The sequence below is a fragment of the Marmota marmota genome, unplaced genomic scaffold (genome assembly GCF_001458135.2).
Source record: "Marmota marmota marmota unplaced genomic scaffold, marMar, whole genome shotgun sequence".
In the NCBI taxonomy this organism is placed as follows: Eukaryota; Metazoa; Chordata; class Mammalia; order Rodentia; family Sciuridae; genus Marmota; species Marmota marmota.
The window spans coordinates 1,104,129-1,127,332 of NW_026000173.1; the positions used below are offsets into that span (position 1 = coordinate 1,104,129).

The following is a 23,204-nucleotide window of genomic DNA, read 5'->3' on the forward strand; positions in this document are numbered from 1 at the left end:
TCACCATCTCTAGCAGTCAGAGAAATGCAAATCAAAACCACCCTAAGATACCATCTCACTCCAGTTAGATTGGCAGCCATTATGAAGTCAAACAACAACAAGTGCTGGCGAGGATGTGGGGAAAAGGGTACACTTGTACATTGCTGGCTGTACACCTTTAATCCCCAGCTACTTGAGAGGCTGAGGCAGGAGGATAGGAAGTTCCACGCCAGCTTCAGCAATTTAGTGAGACCCTATCTCAAAATATAAAATAATACACACTAGGGATGTAGCTTAGTGGTAAAGTGCCCTGGGTTCAATCCCCAGCTACCATAAAGACTTTTTTTTTTTAGAGAGAAAGAGAGAATTTTTTTAATATTTATTTTTTAGTTTTCGGCAGACACAACATCTTTGTTTGTATGTGGTGCTGAGGATCGAACCCAGGCCGCATGCATGCCAGGTGAGCGCGCTACTGTTTGAGCCACATCCCCAGCCGGCATAAAGATTTTTAAAAGCAAACAGTCCTACTTTCTTATGAAGCTGAGAAATTAGCAACGTTGATAATGGCTTACACTGAGGTTTACATGAGATTCCCATTATCTACATCTCACATCTTTTAAAAAAGAAAAAAAATTGTTGTAGTAACATCTTATATCATAATAACTAACATAAAAATTAATTATTTTAACCATTTCACAAGAAAATTTCAGCTCTGTGCCCAATGAGAGCTATTGCTGCCTTTGATCTGCTTTTGAGGGACATTTGGGTCCATTCAGGTATTCTCAGCAGACACTTATCTAGAGTTACTATGCTAAAGACTCTGATCTTCCCTGGTGAAGAATATGTCTCCTCCCACTATGTTGTCTTACTATGAACATTGTCTTTCCTCAAGTTTTGAATTTTTCAGGCCTTAAGAAACTAGTTTTATTTTAATAACAGTATTCCTTTCCATTCTGTGCTACTCTACTTCTAAGACTGTCCAGCTGTAATTTCAACCTACTGAAATTGTTTCTTTTCCTTCTGTTTTGTTTAGTTTAAAACTGTAGATTGCACCTAGGGATGCTTAACCACTAAGCCACATCCCCAGCCTTTTTAATTTTTTTTTTTTTCCAGACAAGGTGCTGGGAGCCATTAGCCAAGTAGGTATGACAATTTCCTTGCCAGCGTACCCCATGTTGCAGTGACATTGAATGTAGGTGACCTTGCTCAAGGACCAAGGCGGATTAGGGTGTTCCCGGTTTAAGATAATCGTGTTTAGGGCGTTCCCAGTTTAGGTTCCAGGTTTAAGGTTTAAGATTATTCCTGCTGGGAATAGGGCGTATCCTGCTGCCTGAGTTCCCCTTGAGTTCTCGGGATTCAGAGTATATTTTGGGAGACAGAAGCCCAGTAGAGGTGGATTTGGGCAGAGAACGTGGATTTCCCCAGAACGTGATTGTAGACGGCTGGTGTGAGTTCGGGAATAAAGAGTTGCTGTTTGAATCTACAAGCTGTGTGGTGGCTTGTGATTGTGTGCCCAGCCAGACTGCGGCATTTGGTGGCCCGTACGGGGAACTTCTGAAGCTTGGAGGTAAGTGAAATTGCTTGCCCCTGAGGAAGAGCGAAAGAATGGGTGACCAATTCAAAAAACAATGTGTTATTGTCTTTTTTTTTTTTTTTTAGAGAATTTTTAATATTTATTTTTTAGTTTTCAGCGGACACAACATCTTTGTTTGTATGTGGTGCTGAGGATCGAACCCGGGCCGCACACATGCCAGGCAAGCGGGCTACCGCTTGAGCCACATCCCCAGCCCAAGTGCTTCATCTTTGTCACTGCTATCTGTGTGTGTGCATTTTAATCTCCGACAACGAACCTTGGCCTTTCATGACCGAAACTAAAAACTTGAAAATTCCAAATGCCACAGTTTACTTTTATGAAAATCTCCCTTTAAGACTTCCACCTTTTAAGAGCAGCATACCTGCAGACACTGGCTGTAATTACATGCAACAACTTAGTCTCTACATGTTATTTGGTCTTCAAATATCTTCATACATATTTTAATGGTTTCACAGCCAACCAAATCTACTTTTGGAGATTAAAACTTTTCAATGTAGGATCCCTGGGAAATGTATTCTGATAAGTTTAGTGTGTACAGTGTTAGAGAGTACATAAAGGAGCAAGCACAAGCAGACTTGTCAGAATAGTGCTGTGAGCTGGACACAGATGTGTACAGCTGTAATCCCAGCAACTCTGGAGGCTAAGGCAGGAAGATCCAAGTTCTAGGCCAACCTGAGCAATTTAACAAGGACTTATCTCAAAATAAAAAATATGGACTGGGGATATAGCTCTGTGGAGAAACACCCACAAGGATATAGATCTGTGGGGAAGCACCCCTCTGTGGGGAAGTTCAATCTCCAGTACCCAAAGAAAAGTGGAGCTGTGATGAAAGTCTGATATTCTTCTAGACTGGCTTTTAAAAAATATATATATATATATATATATTTATTTATTTTTTAATTATAGGTGAATATATTTTTATGTGGTGCTGAGGATCAAACCCAGCACCCCACACATGCTAGGCTAGCACTCTACCTCTGAGCCACAATCCCAGCCCTAGACTGGCTTTTTTAGTATAATACATACCAATAAATAAACATGTTTTGGCATGAAATGTATCAAAACAATATTTTCACATAGCTTAAATTAAACTTCATAATTTGTTAAAGAAAATGTGTTTGATCTCTTTAGTATTGACCAGTTGCACAGGCTGGTGTTTCTAAGGAGCAAAAACTGTTTCTTTGTGGTTTTTTTGTTTGTTTGTTTTTGTTCAGTGCTAGGGATTGAACCCAGGACCTGAACTTGTAGGCTTCTAACACTGAGCTATACCCCAACCTAGAGAGTTTTCCAACACTAACTGCCCCTAAATATTTTGCATGTATTAGGTATGTTACTTCAACCTCTCAAAATTGAGTAAGAAATGTGAAAAGAGAAATATTTAAGACTCAGAGTGATTTTATAAGTTTCCCATAATTAAAGAGCAGAAAATTAGGTTGCAACTCAAGTTCATCTTATTCTAGCCTCATTCTTTGTGATGGGTGGTAAACTCTGAAGAATATTTTTATCTATAATAAAGACAAATAGAAAATTTTCAATTTTTTTTTTGCATGTATGTGTATGTCTGTGTGTATGGTGTTGGGGATTGAACCCAGGGCCCTTGTGCATGAGAGGCAAGCATTCTACCAACTGAGCTATATCCCCAGCCTTCAGGATTATTTTTTGCTAAGTATGTGGGTTTATATATGACCAATGAATACCTATGATGAATTCATCTGTAAAATCATGTTTGTGGGTTTAAAGCAGGTGATAGAAAATTAAGTCCCTTGGGGGAAACCCTACCAGCTCAGCTACCTGCTTTTGTAAAAAGGACTACATGAAGATTTAAAAAATACTGTAGGAGACATAGATAAGGCAAGACACCGAAGATGGCAGTAAACAGTTTTATTTAAAAAATACTGTAGGAGACAGATAAGGCAAGACACCGAAGATGGCAGTAAACAGTTTTATTTGGCTGCAGCCAAGTTCAGAGGGTACAGCTTTCACTGTAATCAATTAATCTCCCTGAACCCCCAGTTCAAGCAGTTTCAGAACTTTGTACCCAGTATGTAGGGAGAGGTGCTCAGAAATCCAGTCTGCAGAAGCTGACACAAAAACAGCTTTTTCTTTCCCTGTTCTGGGCAAGGACAGAGCCTGAGAAGGGGAAGGCTTCTTCTCCCCCCTTTTTCCCTCCCACTGCCAACAGTTACCATGGAGCCCAATTAGTAACCTCTACTCTGAAGCTCCAGTTCAAAGCCAGGGGCCTAATTAAAAGAATGTTTTTCTTAGCACACTCTGCATTTGCAAGCACACTTCTACAAATTATTATGTTATTTATATTAAGTCCATAAATGTTTGTGAAAAACTAGTAAAGGGGCCTTCAGCACCTTGAGTGCTAATCTCTTCAAGGCCAAGTGAAGTAGAGTAACAGGAAATAAGTAGTTGAACTACATTGAACTCTTTGTAGAAATTCTTGTACTGATAGTTCTAAGATCAGTTTTGGTGAAGAATTCTGGAGAAGCTTAATTAAGATTTCCTGTGGAAGAGGGGGGTGCCACTACAATACAGAAATGTGGGGAAAGAATATTTTGGGTTCATGTTGACTTTAACTTCGACACTTTTCAATTCTACCCTCCTCAATATTTAAACTTTAAAAAAAAAAAAACAAAAACGCTATTTAAAGAATGTCCTCATCCTTTTTCTCCCTTTTAGATTCTGGCATGCAGGGGAACCTAATGATCCTAACAAGGAAGTCTTGTGTTATAGTAAATTTTCATTCCAAAACGGAAAAATGGGGTTGGAATGGTATTCACTGTGATTTACCTCAGAAGGCAATTTGCAAGATGATGAAGATCTACTTATGAATGGGACATTTTCCATGGAAATGTTCTGAGATTGGCAACCACCATTACAAATAGCTAATTAATGCTTTGTGAATGTATAACTTTGAAAAAGGAGAGCCCTTAAAAATTTTCAGTAAGCTGTTATTGATTCCAATTTGAAAAACAAAAAACAATCACTTCACACATTCATCCATAAAATCAGTGCCAAGTACTCAGTGATACAGTACTTATTTACCTGCCCAACACACATGAGGTCCTGGCTTAGATCCCAGTATCATAAATAGCAAATGAATGCTTTTTTGAGCATTTTCCATATGCCCGAGACTACTAAAGGGCTCTTCTGCATACAAAAAAAGGAAAGCAGGGAGCCTCCTTTCCCAATACCCCTATCCCACATTGGGGATTAAACATTTATTGTACTCTTCCACTGAGCAACATCCCAGTCCTTTCTTGAATTTGAGACAGGGTTTCAATAAATGGCCAGATTGGCCTCCAGTGTGTAATCCTCTGGTCTCCCAGGTGACTGGGATTGTAGGCCTGGGCCTCGGTACCCAACTTAAACTTTTAAATTTTTTTTTTTAAAGATGTTGATGGACCTTTATTTTGTTCATTTATTTATATGAGGTGCTGAGAATCCATCCCAGAGCCTCACACATGCTAGGCAAGTTCTCTGCCCCTGAACCACAACCCAAGCCCCCCCAACTTAGATTTTCTATCACTCTGAACACATGTCAGCTGGAGGAAAAAGGGCAAACTATTTTTATCCCCAAAAGAATGTCAGATCTATGCACGTGTCATTTAAAAAAAAAGTTAAATACCATTGGATGACATTGCCTCTTGGGATATTTCATTATCACAGATTCTCAATTTGCTCCTTTGATATGCAAAATGTATTTGGTTTTTACCCCTGTGCCCTGCAATTCCTGACAAAGTAGCCCCCCCTTACTCACAGGGGATACATTCCAAAACCCCCACAGAAACGCTGGGGTGGTACTGAACTTTACATAAACTTTATGATAGGTATATATGTATAGGGATAAAAGTATAATTTATATATTAGGCAAAGTGAGATTAGTAGTAGCTAATCAAATATAACAATTTTCCATAATATTATTTCTTAATGTTTATTTCTATAATTTTTCCGTTTAAAATTTTCAGACTGACATTGATGTGGATAACTAAAGCCACAGCACATAAGCGACAACCTGAAGTCCAAGTAATACCTTTGGTATTATAGTTTAACTGGAGACTGGGGACTCCTAGCTTCAGAATGAAAGACTGGTTACCTAGAGGAATCAAGTGATAGATTACTGAAACTTTTAGTCCCACCCTTCTGGTAACCTTTGGTGAGGAGAAAGGCTGATAAGCCAATGGTCAATGAAGTAATCATACCTATGTAACGAACTCCCATAAAAATCCAAAAGGACTAAATTCTGAGGATTTCCAATAGCAGAATAAAACAGTTTTCTGGAGAGTGTTGTGTCCCTTCATACCTTGCCCTATGCACCTCCTCCAGCGGATCCTCAAGTGCTTCCCCAAGTTCTGTGAGCTGCTCTAGCAAATTCATTGAACCCCAGGAGAGAGATGCAGGAACATTTATTTACAGCTGGCCAGGCAGAAGCATAGGCTATAACCCAGGCTTGATTGGCATCTGAAGTGGAGTTTTATGGGACTAAGCCCTCAATTTGTAGAATCTGAGGCAATCTCCATGTAGGCATTTTCAAAAATTAACTATATTAGGACTCCCAGCTGACAGCAGCTACAGAATTATCTGACATGAGAGGGAAACCTCTCTGCACCTATCAGCAATTTCCAAAACTCCCACTTCCCTTTTAGCTCCTTTCATTTTGAGATTTCTTTCAGGAAGTGAATTCATGCAAATACCTATACTCTTTATCCACACCTTACTCAAAGTTCCTTCCAGTGAATAATATCACAAAATATTACCAGATATTTACACTCTAGAAATGTGAGATTAAATTGTTCATTCACTATATAGCAAAACACTGAGCTAGGGTTGGAGCTCAGTGGTAGAGTGCTCACCTAGCATGTGTGAGTGAGGCACTGGGTTTGTGTCGACCGAAAAATAAAAAAATATTAAAAATTCTCTCTTAAAAAAAAAAAAACTTTTCTAAAGTATAAAACCAGGAATAAGAATTTGTAGGGGCTGGGGATGTGGCTCAAGCGGTAGCGCGCTCGCCTGGCATGCGTGTGGCCCGGGTTCGATCCTCAGCACCACATACAAACAAAGATGTTGTGCCCGCTGATAACTAAAAATAAATAAATAAATAAATAAATATTAAAAAAAAAAGAATTTGTATAAAATACTCAAATTGATCAATAAGTTCCTCTATATATACATTTATTTGCTACTGAAAATTAAAACAGCACATCAAAATTTCTTTTTATTGCAACTCAAATTTTTGAAAACCAGAAAATCTAATTATCTACTCTAATTATTACACTCTAATCAAACTATCCAATATTCTCTTTACATCTCTTCCAGTTCCTGAGTTTTATTTCAGATTTCAGGCTTTTAAAATCTCCAGGAAGACTTGAGACCTATTGGTACTTCTTTGAGTCAAACAGAAAAGTAAAACTAAAGTATATTGAAATCATTTATGCACATTTTAACTGCTCAGATTCCTTATAAATTACTGGCATTAAGGCATGAAGGGATCCCTAACACCAAAAAAAAAAAAAGGATGCAAAAGAATAAAGACATCACAGAACTCATACATAAGCTATTCAAAATCATTGGTATGCAGTCTAAGCATAGAAAAGTGTGCCTAAAATTACCATCATGAAGAACAAGTACAATTTACGCCTATATTGACTCTGTGTCCTAATCATACCCTATTCTAGCATTCTCAGAAGGATCCCATCCATGATATACGCAAAAACTGCAGGTACATTTGAATGGTACACTTCGTGATTCACTCTGAAAGAAATAATGAAATTAGATTAATCGTATTATACCTCAAAGAAGTATAAAAAACTCTCAAATCTATTGTTTATAAAGTTAGCCTTTGACCAAGTGCAATCTAATTTCAGCAACTAGGGAGACTGTCAGGAAGACCATATTTACTAGACCAGCCTAGCAACTTAGGGAGATCCCATCTGAAAATAAAAACAGTGGTAGAGTGTGTGTGGGTTCAATCCCTAGTACTGGGCACTGGGGGGGAAAAAAAAAACAAAAAACAACTTAGGGGTATAAAAAAGAGGAATGAAACATATGGGTACCATGCCAGCTTGTGGGTCATTTTATAATGACAACAGATGCAGACTTGTTAGTAAAAAACTATTTCAGTCTTAATTCTCTGAATTCCTTGTATGTAACTCACTCTGGACACTAGGTTTAGGAGTTTGTCTTACAACATGGTACCATTACGAAGATCATGTTTATGAAGCACTTGTAAGTACAAACATAACAGAGTGAACCCTAATGTCAAATATGCACTGGGTGATGTGTCAATTCTGTTGTTGATGGTTGGGGAGGCTATGTGTGAGGTGGTATACATCTCTTTCAGGAAGTGAATTCATGCAAATATCTATGCTCTTTATCCACACCTTATTCTGAAAGGGGTATACTGAAACTCTACTTGCTGCTCAATTTTGCAGTGAACTTAAAACCATTCTAAAAAATAAAAACTCAGGTTCAATTCCCAGCATCAAATAAACAACTATAAACATGGAACGATTTCTCCAGAATTCCTGGGGATTCAGAACTTTCAAGCCAGCCAGGCATGGTGGCACAGGCCTGTAATCCCAGTGGCTTGGGAGGCTGAGGCAGGAGGATCTCCAAATTCAAAGCCAGCCTCAGCAATTAAGCAAGGCCCTAAGCAACTTAGTGAGACCCTGTCTCAAGGCTGGGGATGTGGCTCAGTGGTCAAGTGCCCCTGGGTTCAATCCCTGGTACAAAACAAACAAACAAACAAACAAAAAACCTTCAAGCCAATTCCCCCTTCTCCAAACAAAAATCCAAACCAAACCATATACCCTACCCACACTTATAGCAAAGAAAAAAAAAAAAATTACCTGAACTTCCTTAAGATTGTTCTCTCTTTCTTGTTTTTGAAGCTTCATGGAAAGAAAAAAATATATTTTTATTTAAAACTAAGAAAAAGTTACAACCAGGCATGGTGGCACACACCTATAATCCCAGGGACTCAGAAGGTTGAGGCCCTAAGCAGCTTAGCAAGGCTCTACCCCAAAAAATAAAAATAAAAAAGGCTAAGGATACATGGTTCGGTGGTTAAGCGCTCCTGGGTTTACAAAACAAGTTACATACCCACTAAAAGAGAAATGGGGGAGCCTTAAAGATGTAAGTTATCCAGCCTGAGTACTGCCACTCAGCACTGCTGACATCTTAATGTATACATCATCCTGGGATGGCAGTGCCATCTGCCCAGAAGATCCAATAGCCCTACCCATATCACAAACTCATCTGGGAAAATCTTACACTTAGGAGATATCTCCATTTTTCCACAAGCTCTTTCCGTGCAGATAACAATGTCCGGACTCCTCGCCGCCTGTTGGGAAAGCCCTTTCTGACCTCCCGTAGTAAGACCCTCTCACTCCTGTCCAGTGGTTGGCGTGGACCTTCTGGCAGAGGGGACGGCCATTTAGCACAAGGATTCAGAGTCAAGTCATTAAGTTTCTTTACTAGCATTTCTGAACTGACCGGATGAGAGTCCACTGAAAGAGAAAGAAGGTAAGATTCATTAGTTTGACTTGCATCATTGATAAGTCACTACTCCACAATCAAACTAGGTCTGGATTGTGTGTATGGGTGCACACACGCTTGTACATTACAGGGAACTGAACCCAAGAACACTCTAACACTGAGCCACATCCCCAGCCCTTTATTTTTTATTTTAAGACAGGGTCAATTGTCCAGGCTGGTCTCAATATTGAAATCTTCCTGCCGGGGTCTCCTGCTAGGTCTGCTTTTAAAGCAGATGGGAGTAATGCACTAGTATAGGAAGTTGCTCAGGATGGAAGATAACAGGAAACAATGCAAAGTCCCAGTCTTCTCAGGGTGTAATCCCAGAGGCTGTGACAGGAAGATAACTCACTAAGATCAAGGCCAGTCTTGGCAACTTAAGATCCTGACTCAAAAAAAAGTGTAGCTGAGTGGTAGAGGGACCCTGAGTTCAATACCCAGAACCCCTACCCCAAAAGAGGCAAGGCAGAACTAAATTTCTTTGCACAGGGACAGATGGTAATAAACCCCTGGTTTCTGATTTGTGGGGGGTGGGGTACTAGGATTGAACCTATAGGTACTCTAGCACTTAACTACACCCCCAGCCCTCCTTGTTTTTTGGGTTTTTTTTTTTTTGTTTGTTTGTTTGTTTTTTAACATTTTGAGACAAGAGTCTTCCTAAGTTGCCTAGACCGTCCTTAAACTTGGGAACCTTCTGCCACAAAACAAAACTCAGAAAAATAGGAGTCAAAAGAAGCCCACCTTGTGTATGTCAGGCACTGAGGCAGATTCATGAAGAGGGAGAGACCGAGGATATTATACAGATTATTCTCTTTCTCTATTTTTGTTTTCCACTCGGTTCTGACTACCGGGACTCCTAGGAAGTCAAAGAGGCAGACAGGCTCCGCAAGGCAGAGAGGAAGGCTGTCAGTGCCGGCCGCTCCCGGACTCAAGCTAATTGCCCTGTGGGTAGTTTGGGGTATTGGCCTAGGGCAGCTTGGCCTGTGGGGTAGGGCGGGTAGAGGGCGTTGTAGGTGCCCTGGAGCCAAGACCAGGTGCGGACAAAAGTGGAATCCCTCCACCGGAAGAGCTCCCGGACCTCCTTATCAGTATTCCTGAAGCAATTTGAGAAAGCAACCCGGGGTCTCCTCCTACCACCAATTTACATCACACAGAACATTCACCAGGTTTTGTAAATCCGCCCCTTTCCTTTTATTTTCCCTAGAAGAGCCATTTGATTGTTATTAACATTCTTCCCCCCCACCCAGTGTACAATTAACTGTTTTTATTATATTCTGTTATTAACATTCCTGAAAAAGTTGGTGAGAAAAAGATCAGGTTAAAGTGAAATGTGAGTTTCCTATGTTTGTTATTTTCTACCGTTCCTGACATGAATTGCTGAGGAAGAAAATATTGATCCTACACCTCCCCCATAAACTGCGTCCTAGGCCCGGAGTGGTAGGCTACGCTCGGGAGGCTGAGGCAGGAGGATCACGATTTCAAACCGTGCCTCAGCAATTTAGTGAGACTGTCTTAAAAAAAAAAAAAAAAGCTGAGGATGTGGCTCAGTGGTAAAGCGCCCCTGGGTTCAATCCCTGGTATCAAAAGTAATAAAAAAACGTTTTAAGATAAACTACGTCCTGGAAACATTCTTTATTCCAGAAACTGGACTTAAAAGTCTGGTTTTTCGAATTTCAGTGGCTCAAAAGGCTGAAGGTTGAGACGGGAGGATGGCAAGTTCCGGAGCATTTTGGTAATACCTTGTCTCAAAATTTAAATATAAAGACTGCCAGTGCTGGGTTGCACGCCTGTAATCCCAACGACGACGGAGGTTTCGGCAGGAGGATTGCAAGTTGGAGACCAACATCCATAATTTAATGAGGCCCTAATCAATTTAGCGAGACCGTGTATCAAAAATAAAAAATAAAATAAAAATTTAAAAGGCTCGGGATCTAGCTTAATGGTAAAGCGCCCCTGGGTTCAAACCGCCCCCCCCCCAGTACTAAATAAATAATAAAGAGGGCTGGGATGGCGCTCAATTGAAGAACATGTAGAGCACCCTTATGTTCAATCTCCCCAGTACCGGGGGTAGGGAGGGAGTAGGGAGGAGGAGAAGTCTAAAGATTTCTTAAATATAGTGAACATAAATACTCAATTCTCCTTCCACTTCCCTTTTTGTTCCTTTTTGAACTCCATTTTTTCTCAGCAAAGGAAAGTATGCACCCAGCCTTCCTCTCCTTTGAGATTTACTTAACTTGGAATACCTTTTGGAAAGACTTAATATAAGAAATGAAGAAAGGCTTTTGACTGCCCAAAACCCTTGCTCTCAAGAAGGTCATTGACTTACCCGAATTTTCTTCATTTTCAGACATCGGAAAAGACTCCTGGGTCGAGGTTGGGTTAAATTTTTGCAATGGATCCATTGGGAGGTGAGCAAACCCTCAAAAAAGTTGCTCCCTCTGTTGCTTGGGAGGAAAAAAAAAAAAAAAAACTGTAGCCCTGAGACCAAAACCTCAAACTTCATCAGCTGGTGAGGACAGTGGAGCCAATCTGAAAATTCAGGTCTGGTTTCCTTTTAAATTACAGATCAATCTTCCAGGCTATTTTAATGTTAATGATCCAATGGTTAAAGGATTCACGTGAGTTAAAGTGGGCGTAGTTTGAACTGATAGGATAATTCTTCATTCCCTCTGCATTAAAATAATCACACCCTAGGGTAAATCTGTTGGAAACTGTATGTATGCTTGACTAAATCATCCCGAAATTGCCTCAAATATAACTTTTTTGTTTGGTTTTGTTTCCAAACTCTACTCCAGGGGATCAGTACTGATTTGTGAACTGGATTTAAAAGTTCTAGAAGAGAAACTGGCAGGTTTCTCTCCAACTGTTTTCTTTAAAAAAAAAAAAAAAGTTTTCTTAAAGTTTTTCTTGCCTTATTCATTTTAAATCTTAGAAATTTCACCCTAACTTCTACTAAGAAGAAAAATAAACAAGTATCTGTTATAAACACTTTACTACCTTGATATTTTATTGACATGTACGTTTTTAGGCACGTATTTTTAATCTATAATCTTTGTTTTGTAGACTGTAAATTGCAGTTAACATTTATGAGCAACTAAAATTAATTTTATAAGATTCTACTCTCTGCCCACACACACACAAAAAATACTTGGATTGAGTTCTGGCAAAGTATCAAAATTGATCACTGATTACAGGTGGTGGGAGACCAAGCCCCCAGTTTTCTTCTCATTTTCTTTCGTTCAATGTGCACCCTTCTCCATTTCCTGTTTAGCTGGAAATGATGGGGAAAAAATATGAAAAACCTTGTTTTTGGTAAAAAGCAAAAGTTGAAGTTATATGATCAAGAACATTTCTGGATGGGTGAGTAGCTACAGACGGAGCGTGGAGTTGGATACTTTGTCTTCTGGATTTGAAGAATGAAATCCACTGACATAAGGGTAAGAGTAAAGTAACAGATTTATTAGAGTAATAGAAAGCAAGAAAGCAGAGCTCCTAAAAGGGAGGGGTCCCAAGAAAGGGATACCAGAGAGTGGCTAATGCGTAGGTTCTTATCAATCTACAGAATTAAGGGAGCTAGACTCTCACCCAGTCCTGGGTAAGGCACTCAGTATTCAGGAATGTTTTATGCATTCTTTGGTCCATTCAAGTTACTGTGCCCCCTTTTTTGCTTGGGGGTCCAAGTACAAGACAGCAGATGTTTCACTATCAATTTTTTCTGCTTTAATGGGAGTCAGCCTGACCCTTGATGAGGCCAGGCATTTATCTAGAGTTTCTTAGCCCTGCTGAATAGAAATCTGGCCTGAGGAGCCCAACTTTCCTGCCTGTCCATTTTAACCCTTTCTCCTACCTCAGTTACTTTATTTGTTGGACTGGAGAATGAATTTAGGGGTACTTTACCACTGAGCTATATCCACAGCCCTTTTTTTTTTTTTTTTTTTCTTTTGAGACAGTGTCTCACATTGAAGAGGCTAGTCAGACTCCTGTCTCAGTCAGTCTTGTGCACTGCTGGGATTTTAGGTGGGCACTATTGCGCTGGGCCACAACACTTTATTGAAGTGGTTCTCAACTGTGTGGTCTTGAGACAGTATCAACAGCACCTGGTTAACTTGTTTGATATGCAAATTCTTTTCTTTCTTTCTTTTGATTGGAAGGGATTGAACCCAGGGGCACTTAACCACTGGGTTCATCCCCAATGCTGCGTTTTTGTTTTACTCCCCCCTTCTCCCCCCCACAGGAACTCACTCAGTTGCTTAGGGGTTCACTAAATTGCTGAGGATGATAAAGAAAAAATAAATTATGGCATTTGCAGGAAAATGGATGGAACTAGAGATCACCATGTTTGGTGAATTAAGTCAAACTCAGTTGATCAAGGTGTATATTTTCTCTCATGTGTAGAAGCTAGAGAAGAAAAAGGAAAATAAAGTTGGGGATGGATCTCAGTAGAGGAAAGGGAACTAGGAGTGGGAAGTGAGGAGGAAGAGGGGAATTGCTGAGGAATGATTGGCCAAATCCTATGGTTATATTGTGTGTATGTATGAGTATGTAACACCAAACTCCATCAATTATGTACAACTATAATATGCCAATAAAAAAAGCAAGGAAAAAAAAAGAAATAAAATCTTACCCCAAATATAGGAAAATACTTTTTAAAAGCAACTAAGACATTCAGGGAAATCATTGAAATCTAATGTTTTATATTTGACACAATAATTATTACTAGTTTTTTCTATAAAATATTATATATGCTTACATGTCAAATAAAATGTTTAGTTTTCATTCAATGTAGTTTGTTTGAAAACAGTAATATATTTGGTATTATGTCCAGTCCATAATAAAATCTTCACGTTTTTGAATGTATGAATAAATCAACTATGTTTTTTAATAATTTTTTTTGAGAGAGAGTGAGTTTTTTTAATATTTATTTTTCAGTTTTCGGCAGACACAACATCTTTTTGTATGTGGTGTTGAGGATCGAACCCGGCCGCACGCATGCCAGGTGAGCATGTTACCGCTTGAGCCACATCCCCAGGCCCGAATAAATCAAATATTAAAAAAAAAAAAGGGTGGTGCTGGGGTTATGGCTCAGTGATAGAGCGCTTGCCTAGTACGTTTGAGGCCCTGGGTTCGATCCTCAGCACCACATAAAAATAAATAATAAAGATATTGTGCTCAACTATAAAATAAACATTAAAAAAAGGAAATAGCTGAGCTGGTTTTGAATTTTCCATCCTCCTGCCTCAGCCTCCCCAGTCATTGGGATCACCGGTGTGTGCCATCAGCCCTGCTGATATGCAAATTCTTAAACTCTAACCCAGATGCACTGAATGAAAGACTGTGGTTCAGCCTTCAGCATTTTAACTAGCCTCCTAGCTGATCCTGCTAAGGTTTAAGCTGCACTGCTTTACAGTATTGTGAATTTTGTACCTGTTATTCTACTCTCATCTTTCCTCCCTCTTGTTCTGAGACCCTCCCTATGTCAGGGTCTGAGAATTCCAGGGGAGAAGTAAGAGCAAAAATCCAATTGCAGGAGGTTTAGAATTATGAGGCAAGACAGCAAAAATGGCTGAAGTTGACTCTTATTCTCCCCGCTGGGAATGTAGTTCAATGGTAGAACACTTACTGTGTGTGAGTCTCTGGATTCCTTCCCCAACATGCCAAAAAAAAAAAGAACAAGTTTTGTCCTGATGGAACATGCATTTGTTGTCTACGCACAACAAATCTTTCATCCAGAACATAGGGGCAAGTAGTGATGAGTATTGCAGAGAGATAAACCCTGGTAGGTGGGAGAGGGGGGCAAATATTTTGAAAATTTTACCGAGACACACAGCTAATGAATTACTAACATGCCCCCCATTGCTTTCCAAGGAAGGTTATTGGGATGGTGAACCTGGTGGCCTGGGTCTCTTGTCTCTCTCCTCCTTCCCCCTTTGTGTGAACACAGCCCCCATGTAATAGTGTCCACTTTATGCTTTGAGTATAGTCCATGCTGCTCTGCCACTGTGACTTATTTTTAAAACAGGCACGTTTCTCTTCCTCTCTCCCTCCTCCTCCCTGATCTCTCCCCTGACTAATCTCAGAGAAAATAGGATTGCCTTTCTTCCCCATCCCAGGCACCACCACAGGAACAAAGTAAACCAGACTTTGGGGATGGCCCCTGAAGACCTCAGAAGTGACTGTCTCCCAAATTAATAATAAATTAAACTCCAGAGAGAAGAGGTGGGATGTAGCCTTTGAATCACCTCCTTAAAAGTCCCCCTGTTCCTCTTGCTGGGCAGAAAGCTCAGGAGTCCCCTGTACTTTTCCTTTGCTAGCAAAGCAATACATTTTTTTTCTTTCTCTCAAAACTGTGTCCTCGTTGTTGGATTGGCATGGGTGACAGGACTGAGCTTTTGGTAACACACACACCCACGGACTGCCTTAGCACTCATTCTCAATGCCCCTCCTCCACAATCCACTCCTGCATAGTGCTGTTTGAACCAAGTGGATTTGAGTAGGCTGAGATTGGCCTCCAACTTCCCATACTCAGCCTCCTGAGTCACTGGGATTACAGGCCTGTGCAACTGCACCAGTTGATAATGTCTTAATTTTTGAAATTCCACATGAAAAATATTAATCCTAGGGGGTAAAATCCTGCCTCTTGTTATTATCACCTCCAATCCCCCAACCCAACCCCAACTTGGAAATCAAACCCAGGGCCTCCTGCATTCTAAGCAAGCATTATATCTCTGAGCTTTATCCCCAAACCTCTTATAATATAATAGCTTAGTACCAAACATTTAGGGACCCTATACTATATCACAGCCCACTAAAGAGGCGTGTGCTGGACGGAGTAGGGGTTCTGATCAGAAGACAGAAGTATAAACCTGGCATGGTGGTGCATGCCTATAATCCCTGCAGTTCAAGAGGCTGAAGCAGGAAAGCACAGGTTCAAACCCAGCCTCAACGATTTAGGGAGCCACTAAGCCATTTAGCAAGAACTTGTCTCAAAATTAAAAATAAAAAGGGCTGAGGATATGGTTCAGTTGTTAAGTGCCTGAGTTCAATTGCCTATAATCCTAGCAATTTGGGAACTTGAGGCAGGTGGGTGGCATTGAGAGGAGATAGAAATGTTAGGCAAACAGGATCAAGGGTGTACCCCACACCCCCAGCAGTTAACAAATGGAGTAGACAGATCAGGACCAGTGACCCCACTGGAGACTGAAAGTATGCAACAGAAACTTGAGCCAATTCCTGAGTGAAAGGGTGTGATCAATATCCTTATTGGTCAGGGGCACATAAATACCAGGAGCCCTGATGTGACTGGACTCAAAAAACCACTTTTTAAAAATCTCTAGCCCCTGGTCTTCAAGGCTACCTAACTCCCCTCTAACATTATTATATAAACTCCTAGACAAGCATGGTAGCACATGCCTGTAATCTCAGCAACTCAGACGACTGAGTCAGGAGGACCCTGAGTTAAAAGCCAGCCTCAGCAATTTAGCAAAGTCATAAGCGACTCAGTTGAGACCCTGTCTCAAAACATAAAAAGGGCTGGGGTTATGGCTCAGTGGTTAAGCGCCCTGGGTTCAATCCCTGATGCCAAAAAACAAATAAACTCCTAGACAATAGCCACCCTGCAGCAACTCTCCTTGGGACTCCCTCCTCCTATGGAAGCTTGGCTTCCTTTCTAATACTTGATTAAATCCTGTTACTTTGCTCTCACCCTTCCTGTTCATGAATCTCATTCTTCAGATTCAAAAGACAGAGAACCATCACAAACACTCCCATCTCATTATGTTCAAGGCCCACCTGGGTAACTTAGTGAGATCCTGTCTCAAAATAAAAATTAAAAGTGCTGGGGATGCAGCTCAATGTACAGTAGCAGTGGGTTCAATCCCCAGTACTGGAGGAAAAAATAAACCATATACACATAATAAATGAGGATGTAAAATGTAAAACAAGTTGCAGTTCCTTCCTATCACCATATTTAGCACTGAGCTACATCTCCAGGGCCCTTTTTATTTTTTTATTTTGAGACAGGGTCTCATTAAGTTGTTCAGGTGAGGCTGACATAGAATTTATGATCCTCCTGCCTTAGCCTCCTGAGTTGCTAGGAGGCACATGCCCAGTTATGATAACAGGTTTTTTTTTTTTTTAAAGAGAGAGAGAGAATTTTTTAATATTTTTTTTGTTGTTTTTGGTGGACACAACATCTTTATTTTTATGTGATGCTGAAGATTGAACCCAGCACCCCCCCACCCCCCCGCGCATGCCAGGCAAGGGCGATACCACTTGAGCCACATCCCAAGCCTGATAACAGTTTTTAATGCCCAATCTCTCCAAATCCCAGTTTTTGATAGTTTGACCTTTGCTTGCTTGCTTTCTTCTTTCTATCTTTCTTCTTTCCTTCCTTCCTTCCTTTCTTTTTTTCTTCTTGAGGGGAACAAACACAGGGGCTCAGGCATGTTAAGCAGGGCTGAACTACATCCCCAGCCTTGATCTCTGAATTTTGTCCTCTTTTTAATGTCAGCAGTCCCAGTCCATTACATCCTGTTGCATCAAGCTCCCTTCATCTTTATTAGAAATATTGTCCATATAACAGCTTCTCAACTAGCTGGGATTATAGAAATGACCTGCTTAATCTGGCTCATTTGTTGCTTCTTAGCCTCAACTGTCTTGTATAAGTCAGTCTATCTGTATGCACGTACACATGTAATTTTGCAGAGCATGAGATTTTTCAGAAGTCATATGTGATAAACTGAACAATGATTCTGCAAAGATAACCACATCTTCATCCCTGGAACCTGTAAACATGTTATTTTACATGAGAAAAAAGGTAACTTGCTGATATGATTAAGAATCCTGTCTAGCCACTCAAGAAGGTGAGGCAGGAGAATGGCAAGTTCAAGGCCAGCCAAGGCAATTTAGCAAGATCCTGTTGTCGACATGAAATCTTGGTCCTTGTCCCTGATGCCAATCCAATAATGAGGACACCATTTTGAGAAAAAGGATAAAGAAATTTTATTGCTTTGTTAGCAAAGGAGAAACACAGGGGACTCCTGTCCCAAAGGCTTTGATTTTCCCCATCATTAGGAACAGGGGACTTTTAAAGAGGTGACTCAAAGGCTTCATTCCACATGTTCTCTGTTGGAATTGTAAATCAGTTGTTAATTTGGGAGATAGTCATTTCTGAGATCTTCTGGTTTCATCCCCAAAGTTTGGATTACTTCATTCCTATTGTGGGTATGTATGCAGGGAGTGATAACTGCCTAGGATGGAGAAGAAAGGCAATACTGTTTCCCGAGATTAGGGAGGGGAGAGATTAGGAAGAAGCAGGAGGAGAGAAGGAAACGTGCCCAATTTAAAAATAAACTGCAGTGGGCTGGGGATGTGGCTCAAGCAGTAGCGCGCTCCCCTGGCATACATGCGGCCCGGGTTGGATCCTCAGCACCACATACAAACAAAGATGTTGTGTCTGCCGAAAACTAAAAAAATAAATAAATATTAAAATTCTCTCTCTCTCTTTAAAAAAAAAAAAAAGCAGCCGCAGGAATCCACGGTCACCAGTTTAAAAAAAAAAAATAAGCTGCAGTGGTAGAGCGGCAAGGGTTATATTCAAAGCACAAGTAGGCCACTGTTACACTGTCTCAAAAGTAAAATAGAGCCAGGCACAGTGGCACACAGCTGTAATCTCAGCAACTCAGGAGGCTGAGGCAGGAAGATCACAAGCTTAAGGCCAGCCTCAGTAATTTAGCAAGGCCTAAAGCAATTTAGTGAGACCCTGCCTCAACATAAAATAAAAGGTTTGGGATGTGGCTCAGTGGTAAAATGCCTCTGGGTTCAATCTGCAGTACTGGGAAAAAAAGGAAAAAAAAGAATTTTGGGAGATTATTCTGGATTACCTAAATGAATCTAGGTACCTAGATAAGAACAAGATTCTAAAGGAAGGCAAGAGGGATCAGATAGAGAAAAGACCACATGACAACAAAATCAGAGGGAGAGGAAGGCTTGGTGGCACACACCTATAATCCTAGCTATTCAAAAGACTAAGGCAGGTGGATTGCAAGTTCAAAGCCAGCCTATGTAACTTAATGAGACTGTCTCAAAATAAAAAATAAAAAGGGCTGGGGATGTAACTCAATGGTAGATTAACCCTGAGTTCAATCCCCAGAAGAAAAAAAGAGAGAGAGAGAGAGAGAGAGAGAGAGAAAGGAAGGAAGGAAGAAGGAAGAAAGAAAAAGAAGTAGTTTAGAAAAAAATGCCACTAGTAAGTACAGTGGCATTCATAGTTTTGCCATATACTACAAAATATATATCCAGTAACAGGTAGAGATAATTATTAGCTAAGACATTTGAGGGAGGGCTGGGGATGTACCTTAGTGTTAGAAGGCATCCCTGGTCTCTCAAAAACAAAAAGAAAAGTTTCAGGGATTTCCTATACTATTGTAGTGGGGTTTTTTGTTTGTTTGTTTGGTGTGTGTGTGTGTGTTTCTGAGGATTAGAACTAAGAGCCTTTTGCATGTAAGGCAAGCACTCTACCAACTGAGCTATATCCCCAGCCTCTAGTTTCTTCTTAATGCTGATTGGGATCCACAAAGTTTATTTTATTCTTCATTAATGAATTGCAACAAAGTTTGAAAAACACGAGTTTAAAGGCTTGCCTAGAGCAAAGATGAGGTATCCTAAATACCTGATAAGTTAATTAGTTAATAAAATCCCTTGGACTTGAATATTTCATGTTCTCTCTAACCGAGTTACAATATTCAGAAGGAATAGGTATTTTTTTTTTTCAAGATTTTTTTTTTTTTGCTAGTTTCTTCCTTTCCCTTAACACTTGTAAATTCTGTCACTAGTTTTCTTTTGCTTTCTTTCTTTTTTCTTCCTTTTTGAGAGAGGGTCTTGCTATGTTGCTTAGGCTGGTCTCAAACTTCTGGGCTAAAGTGATTCTCCCACATTAGTCTCTGGGAGTAGCTGGGACTAAAAGTGGGCACCCAGCTGTCAGTCACTAGTTTTGAAATAGCAAAGATAAACTTGGAGTTCCTCAGTCACAAAAAAGAGGACAAACAGTAACACTAAGAGTAAATGTAATGAGCAACATCTTTTTTATTCTCTTTGGACCCTCTTAAATGAGAATAACTTTCAGAATTGCTTATCCAAGAGTGCAAGACTTATAAAACATTCTTATCCAAGGCAATAGAAATGACCTGCCAATCCTTATCAACTGTGTATTTAAGGAAAAAAGAACAACTTTTTGTTTTCCTTGCTCCTAAGACATTAAGCGTAGTATTTTAGATAAAATGGATAGCTAAGACACTTAAGCTCTAATATTTTATTATCTTCAACTTTGAAGAAATCGGAGTCACAAATCTAACATCCAGAAGAAAAGTTATTCAGAGACATTTATTAATTTTAAGTTGACATTCAAGAAACTACTGCTAAATCGAAACTTAGAAAACATTACATGTAAAATTTTATAATGTAGCCAGGCACAGTGGCTCCAGAGGCTGAGGCAGGAGGATCCCAAGTTAAAAGCCAGACTCAGCAAAGGCAAGGCACTAAGCAACTCAGTGAGACCTTGTCTCTAAATAAAATACAAACTAGTGCTGAGGATGTGGCTCAGTGGTCCAGTGCCCCTGAGTTCAATCCCTGGTACCCACCACCCCCAAAAAATTTATATTGTAATACTATTTCATCTTTTACCTGATGTGTTTTATGTTTTTAGGTGTACTGGGGATTAAACCTCAGACCTTACATATGCTAGGCAAGTACCCTACCACTGAGCTACATTCCTAGCCCTATCTATAAAAATAGGTTACCTAATTTTAATTTACAAAGTTACTTAACAATGTGTTAATTTTTTTCTTTTTGCTTTCTTTTTTTTTGGGGGGGGGGTAGTTTTTGTTTTCGTTTTTATGTGGTACTAGGAATTGAATCGAGGGCTTTGCACTGCTAGGCAAGAGCTCTGACACTGAGTTAAGCTATATCCCTAGCCCAAATATTTTTTAAATGGAATATTAACAATTGCTGTATGATTATATTTGTTTTTATTCCTGGATTAGTTTTCACAAATGCCTAATACTTTGAGATAGGCTATCTTGATTATGAAAGTCTTCTGAATATGTGAATTTATAAAGTAAAGATAGTGATTTCCTTGATAATATTAACTAGTCCCAAATTTAAAACTCCATTATAAAAAGTAAAACCTGATAATGCCAATATTCTATATTAGTGATTATTGGGCTGGGTGTGGTGGCACATGCCTGTAATCCCAGCTACTTGAGAATCTGAGGTAAGAGAATTTAAAGTTTGAGGCAAGCCTCAGCAATTTATAGAAGCCCTGAGCCACTTAGCAGAACCCTGTCTCAAAAAACAAAAAGCTATGGATGTAGCTCAGTGGTAAAGCTCCCTGGGTTCAATTCTCAGTGCCAAAAAGAAAAAAATATTCTTCAGAAGTTCTTGAACAAGTATCCAAATATTAATTAATCCATTTATTTGTCGAGTAAATGATGTAACTGAGGGGGAAACCTAAATAAACCCTCTAGCTTTACTTACTTTTAGTTGACTGTAGAAATCACTAATTTTTCCAGGCATGGTAGTGTACTCCTGTAATCCCAGTCTTAGGTAGTATCTAGCAACAAGCAATGAAATGCATGGCAAGATCACAAATGTTCTTTAAATTACTTTATTTATTTTTTTAAATATTTTATTTACATTTTAGTTATCGGCAGACACAACATCTTTGTTTGTATGTGGTGCTGAGGATCAAACCTGGGCCGCACCCATGCCAGGTGAGCGCGCTACCGCTTGAGCCACATCCCCAGCCCCTTTAAATTACTTTAGAGTCTTCTTTAAACTACTTTCGAAGTAGATGAGAAAGCAAAAGTTGGTAGTTAATTTGTAGAAAAAACATAAAAACAAATGAGTTAGTGGGAAAATACATCAAAAGAAAAGGATTAATGGAACTAAATGTGACAGGGTTCACCGAGGTTGATGCAAAGCTAGGAATGATGGCTAGAAGGGTCTCTATTTGTCTGGGAAGGAAGATTCCTTTAATACTGCAGGCCCATTAAGGTGACTTCTGACCAGATATTGACCTTGAAAGAATTCCCCACGCAAAGACACTTCGTCGGGAGAATTCCAATTTTGTTGCAAAAAGCTGTGTGCTTATATAGAACTAAGGGGGAGATGGTAGGGCTTAGATAAATGGCAGGCAACCCGTTTATTGGCAAGTTCTTTCAGATATCAGCTCCGGAGCCCAGGAATTAGTTCTCATTGGGGCTAAGGTTCCCCGCCAGCGAGATTTGAAATTGGCGCCGGCGGGAGAGTTCACACAGGCGGGAACTTTTCGCGCCACTGCAGAAAAGAAGATAGGAAGAAGTCCTTAGGCGCCATGTTGGGGTTTTTCTCTGGGGTATGGCTGCCGTTTATACTTTTCCCAACAGACCTCAGTGCCCATATTAACATGGGATTGACTTGTAAATGGAGTCCCTCCAAACAGGATGGCCACCATGACAGTTCTGGAGGAGGACCAACTAAAGTAAAAAATTCTACCACCCACACATGAAGGAGGAGTTGAAGGTGGTCCCCAGTTCTCCTGGTAAACATCAAACAGTAATAAATTTTGAGTCAGCGTTGTCTCCTGTGTTACTCTCTGCTCACCCAGAGACGGCACACTTTCTGGAGAGTGCTCTCTGCTTAAGCTTCACTTTGCTTTTACTATACTTTCACCTCACTTCACTTTCATTTATAATAAAGTTCTCTTGCATGGCTTTTTGTGTCGGACTTTAAATTTCGTGTTTTTTTTTCCCTCGCTGTTTGGAGTTTATTTTTGCTTGGAGCAAGGCACAGTTATGGGAGTCAAGAAAGCCCACTGTGGCTTGGAGAGGGGGTCTCTTGCCTGGTGCCTGTCATCTCCTGTGGAAGAACCAAGGTGGTCTTTGCTTGCTGCAGCCTGCCTAGCCTACCCCTTAGCATGGGTAGAATTCAACCTAGCACCTTGGAAGCTCCTATCAGTGGGCCACCAGGTGGACTGAGGCCCAGTGCTGGTCTGGCTCTGCTGACTGACAGGCTTCTTCCTCATGGTTTCTACAGCTAGGTCACTGGTGAC

General features: G+C 40.2%; 1 protein-coding gene across 1 annotated transcript; it reads right to left on the minus strand.

Annotated features, from left to right (window-relative positions):
- Window positions 1-6,707: 6,707 nt before the first annotated feature.
- Window positions 6,708-11,690, minus strand: Dppa3 (developmental pluripotency associated 3). Its single transcript, XM_048787823.1, has 4 exons — window positions 11,445-11,690; window positions 8,855-9,090; window positions 8,431-8,472; window positions 6,708-7,333 (listed from the first exon to the last, which is right to left on the minus strand). The coding sequence occupies exons 1-4, from the start codon at window positions 11,518-11,520 to the stop codon at window positions 7,238-7,240; spliced, it is 450 nt and encodes a 149-aa protein (XP_048643780.1). The 5' UTR covers window positions 11,521-11,690; the 3' UTR covers window positions 6,708-7,237.
- Between the last annotated feature and the right edge of the window lie 11,514 nt (window positions 11,691-23,204).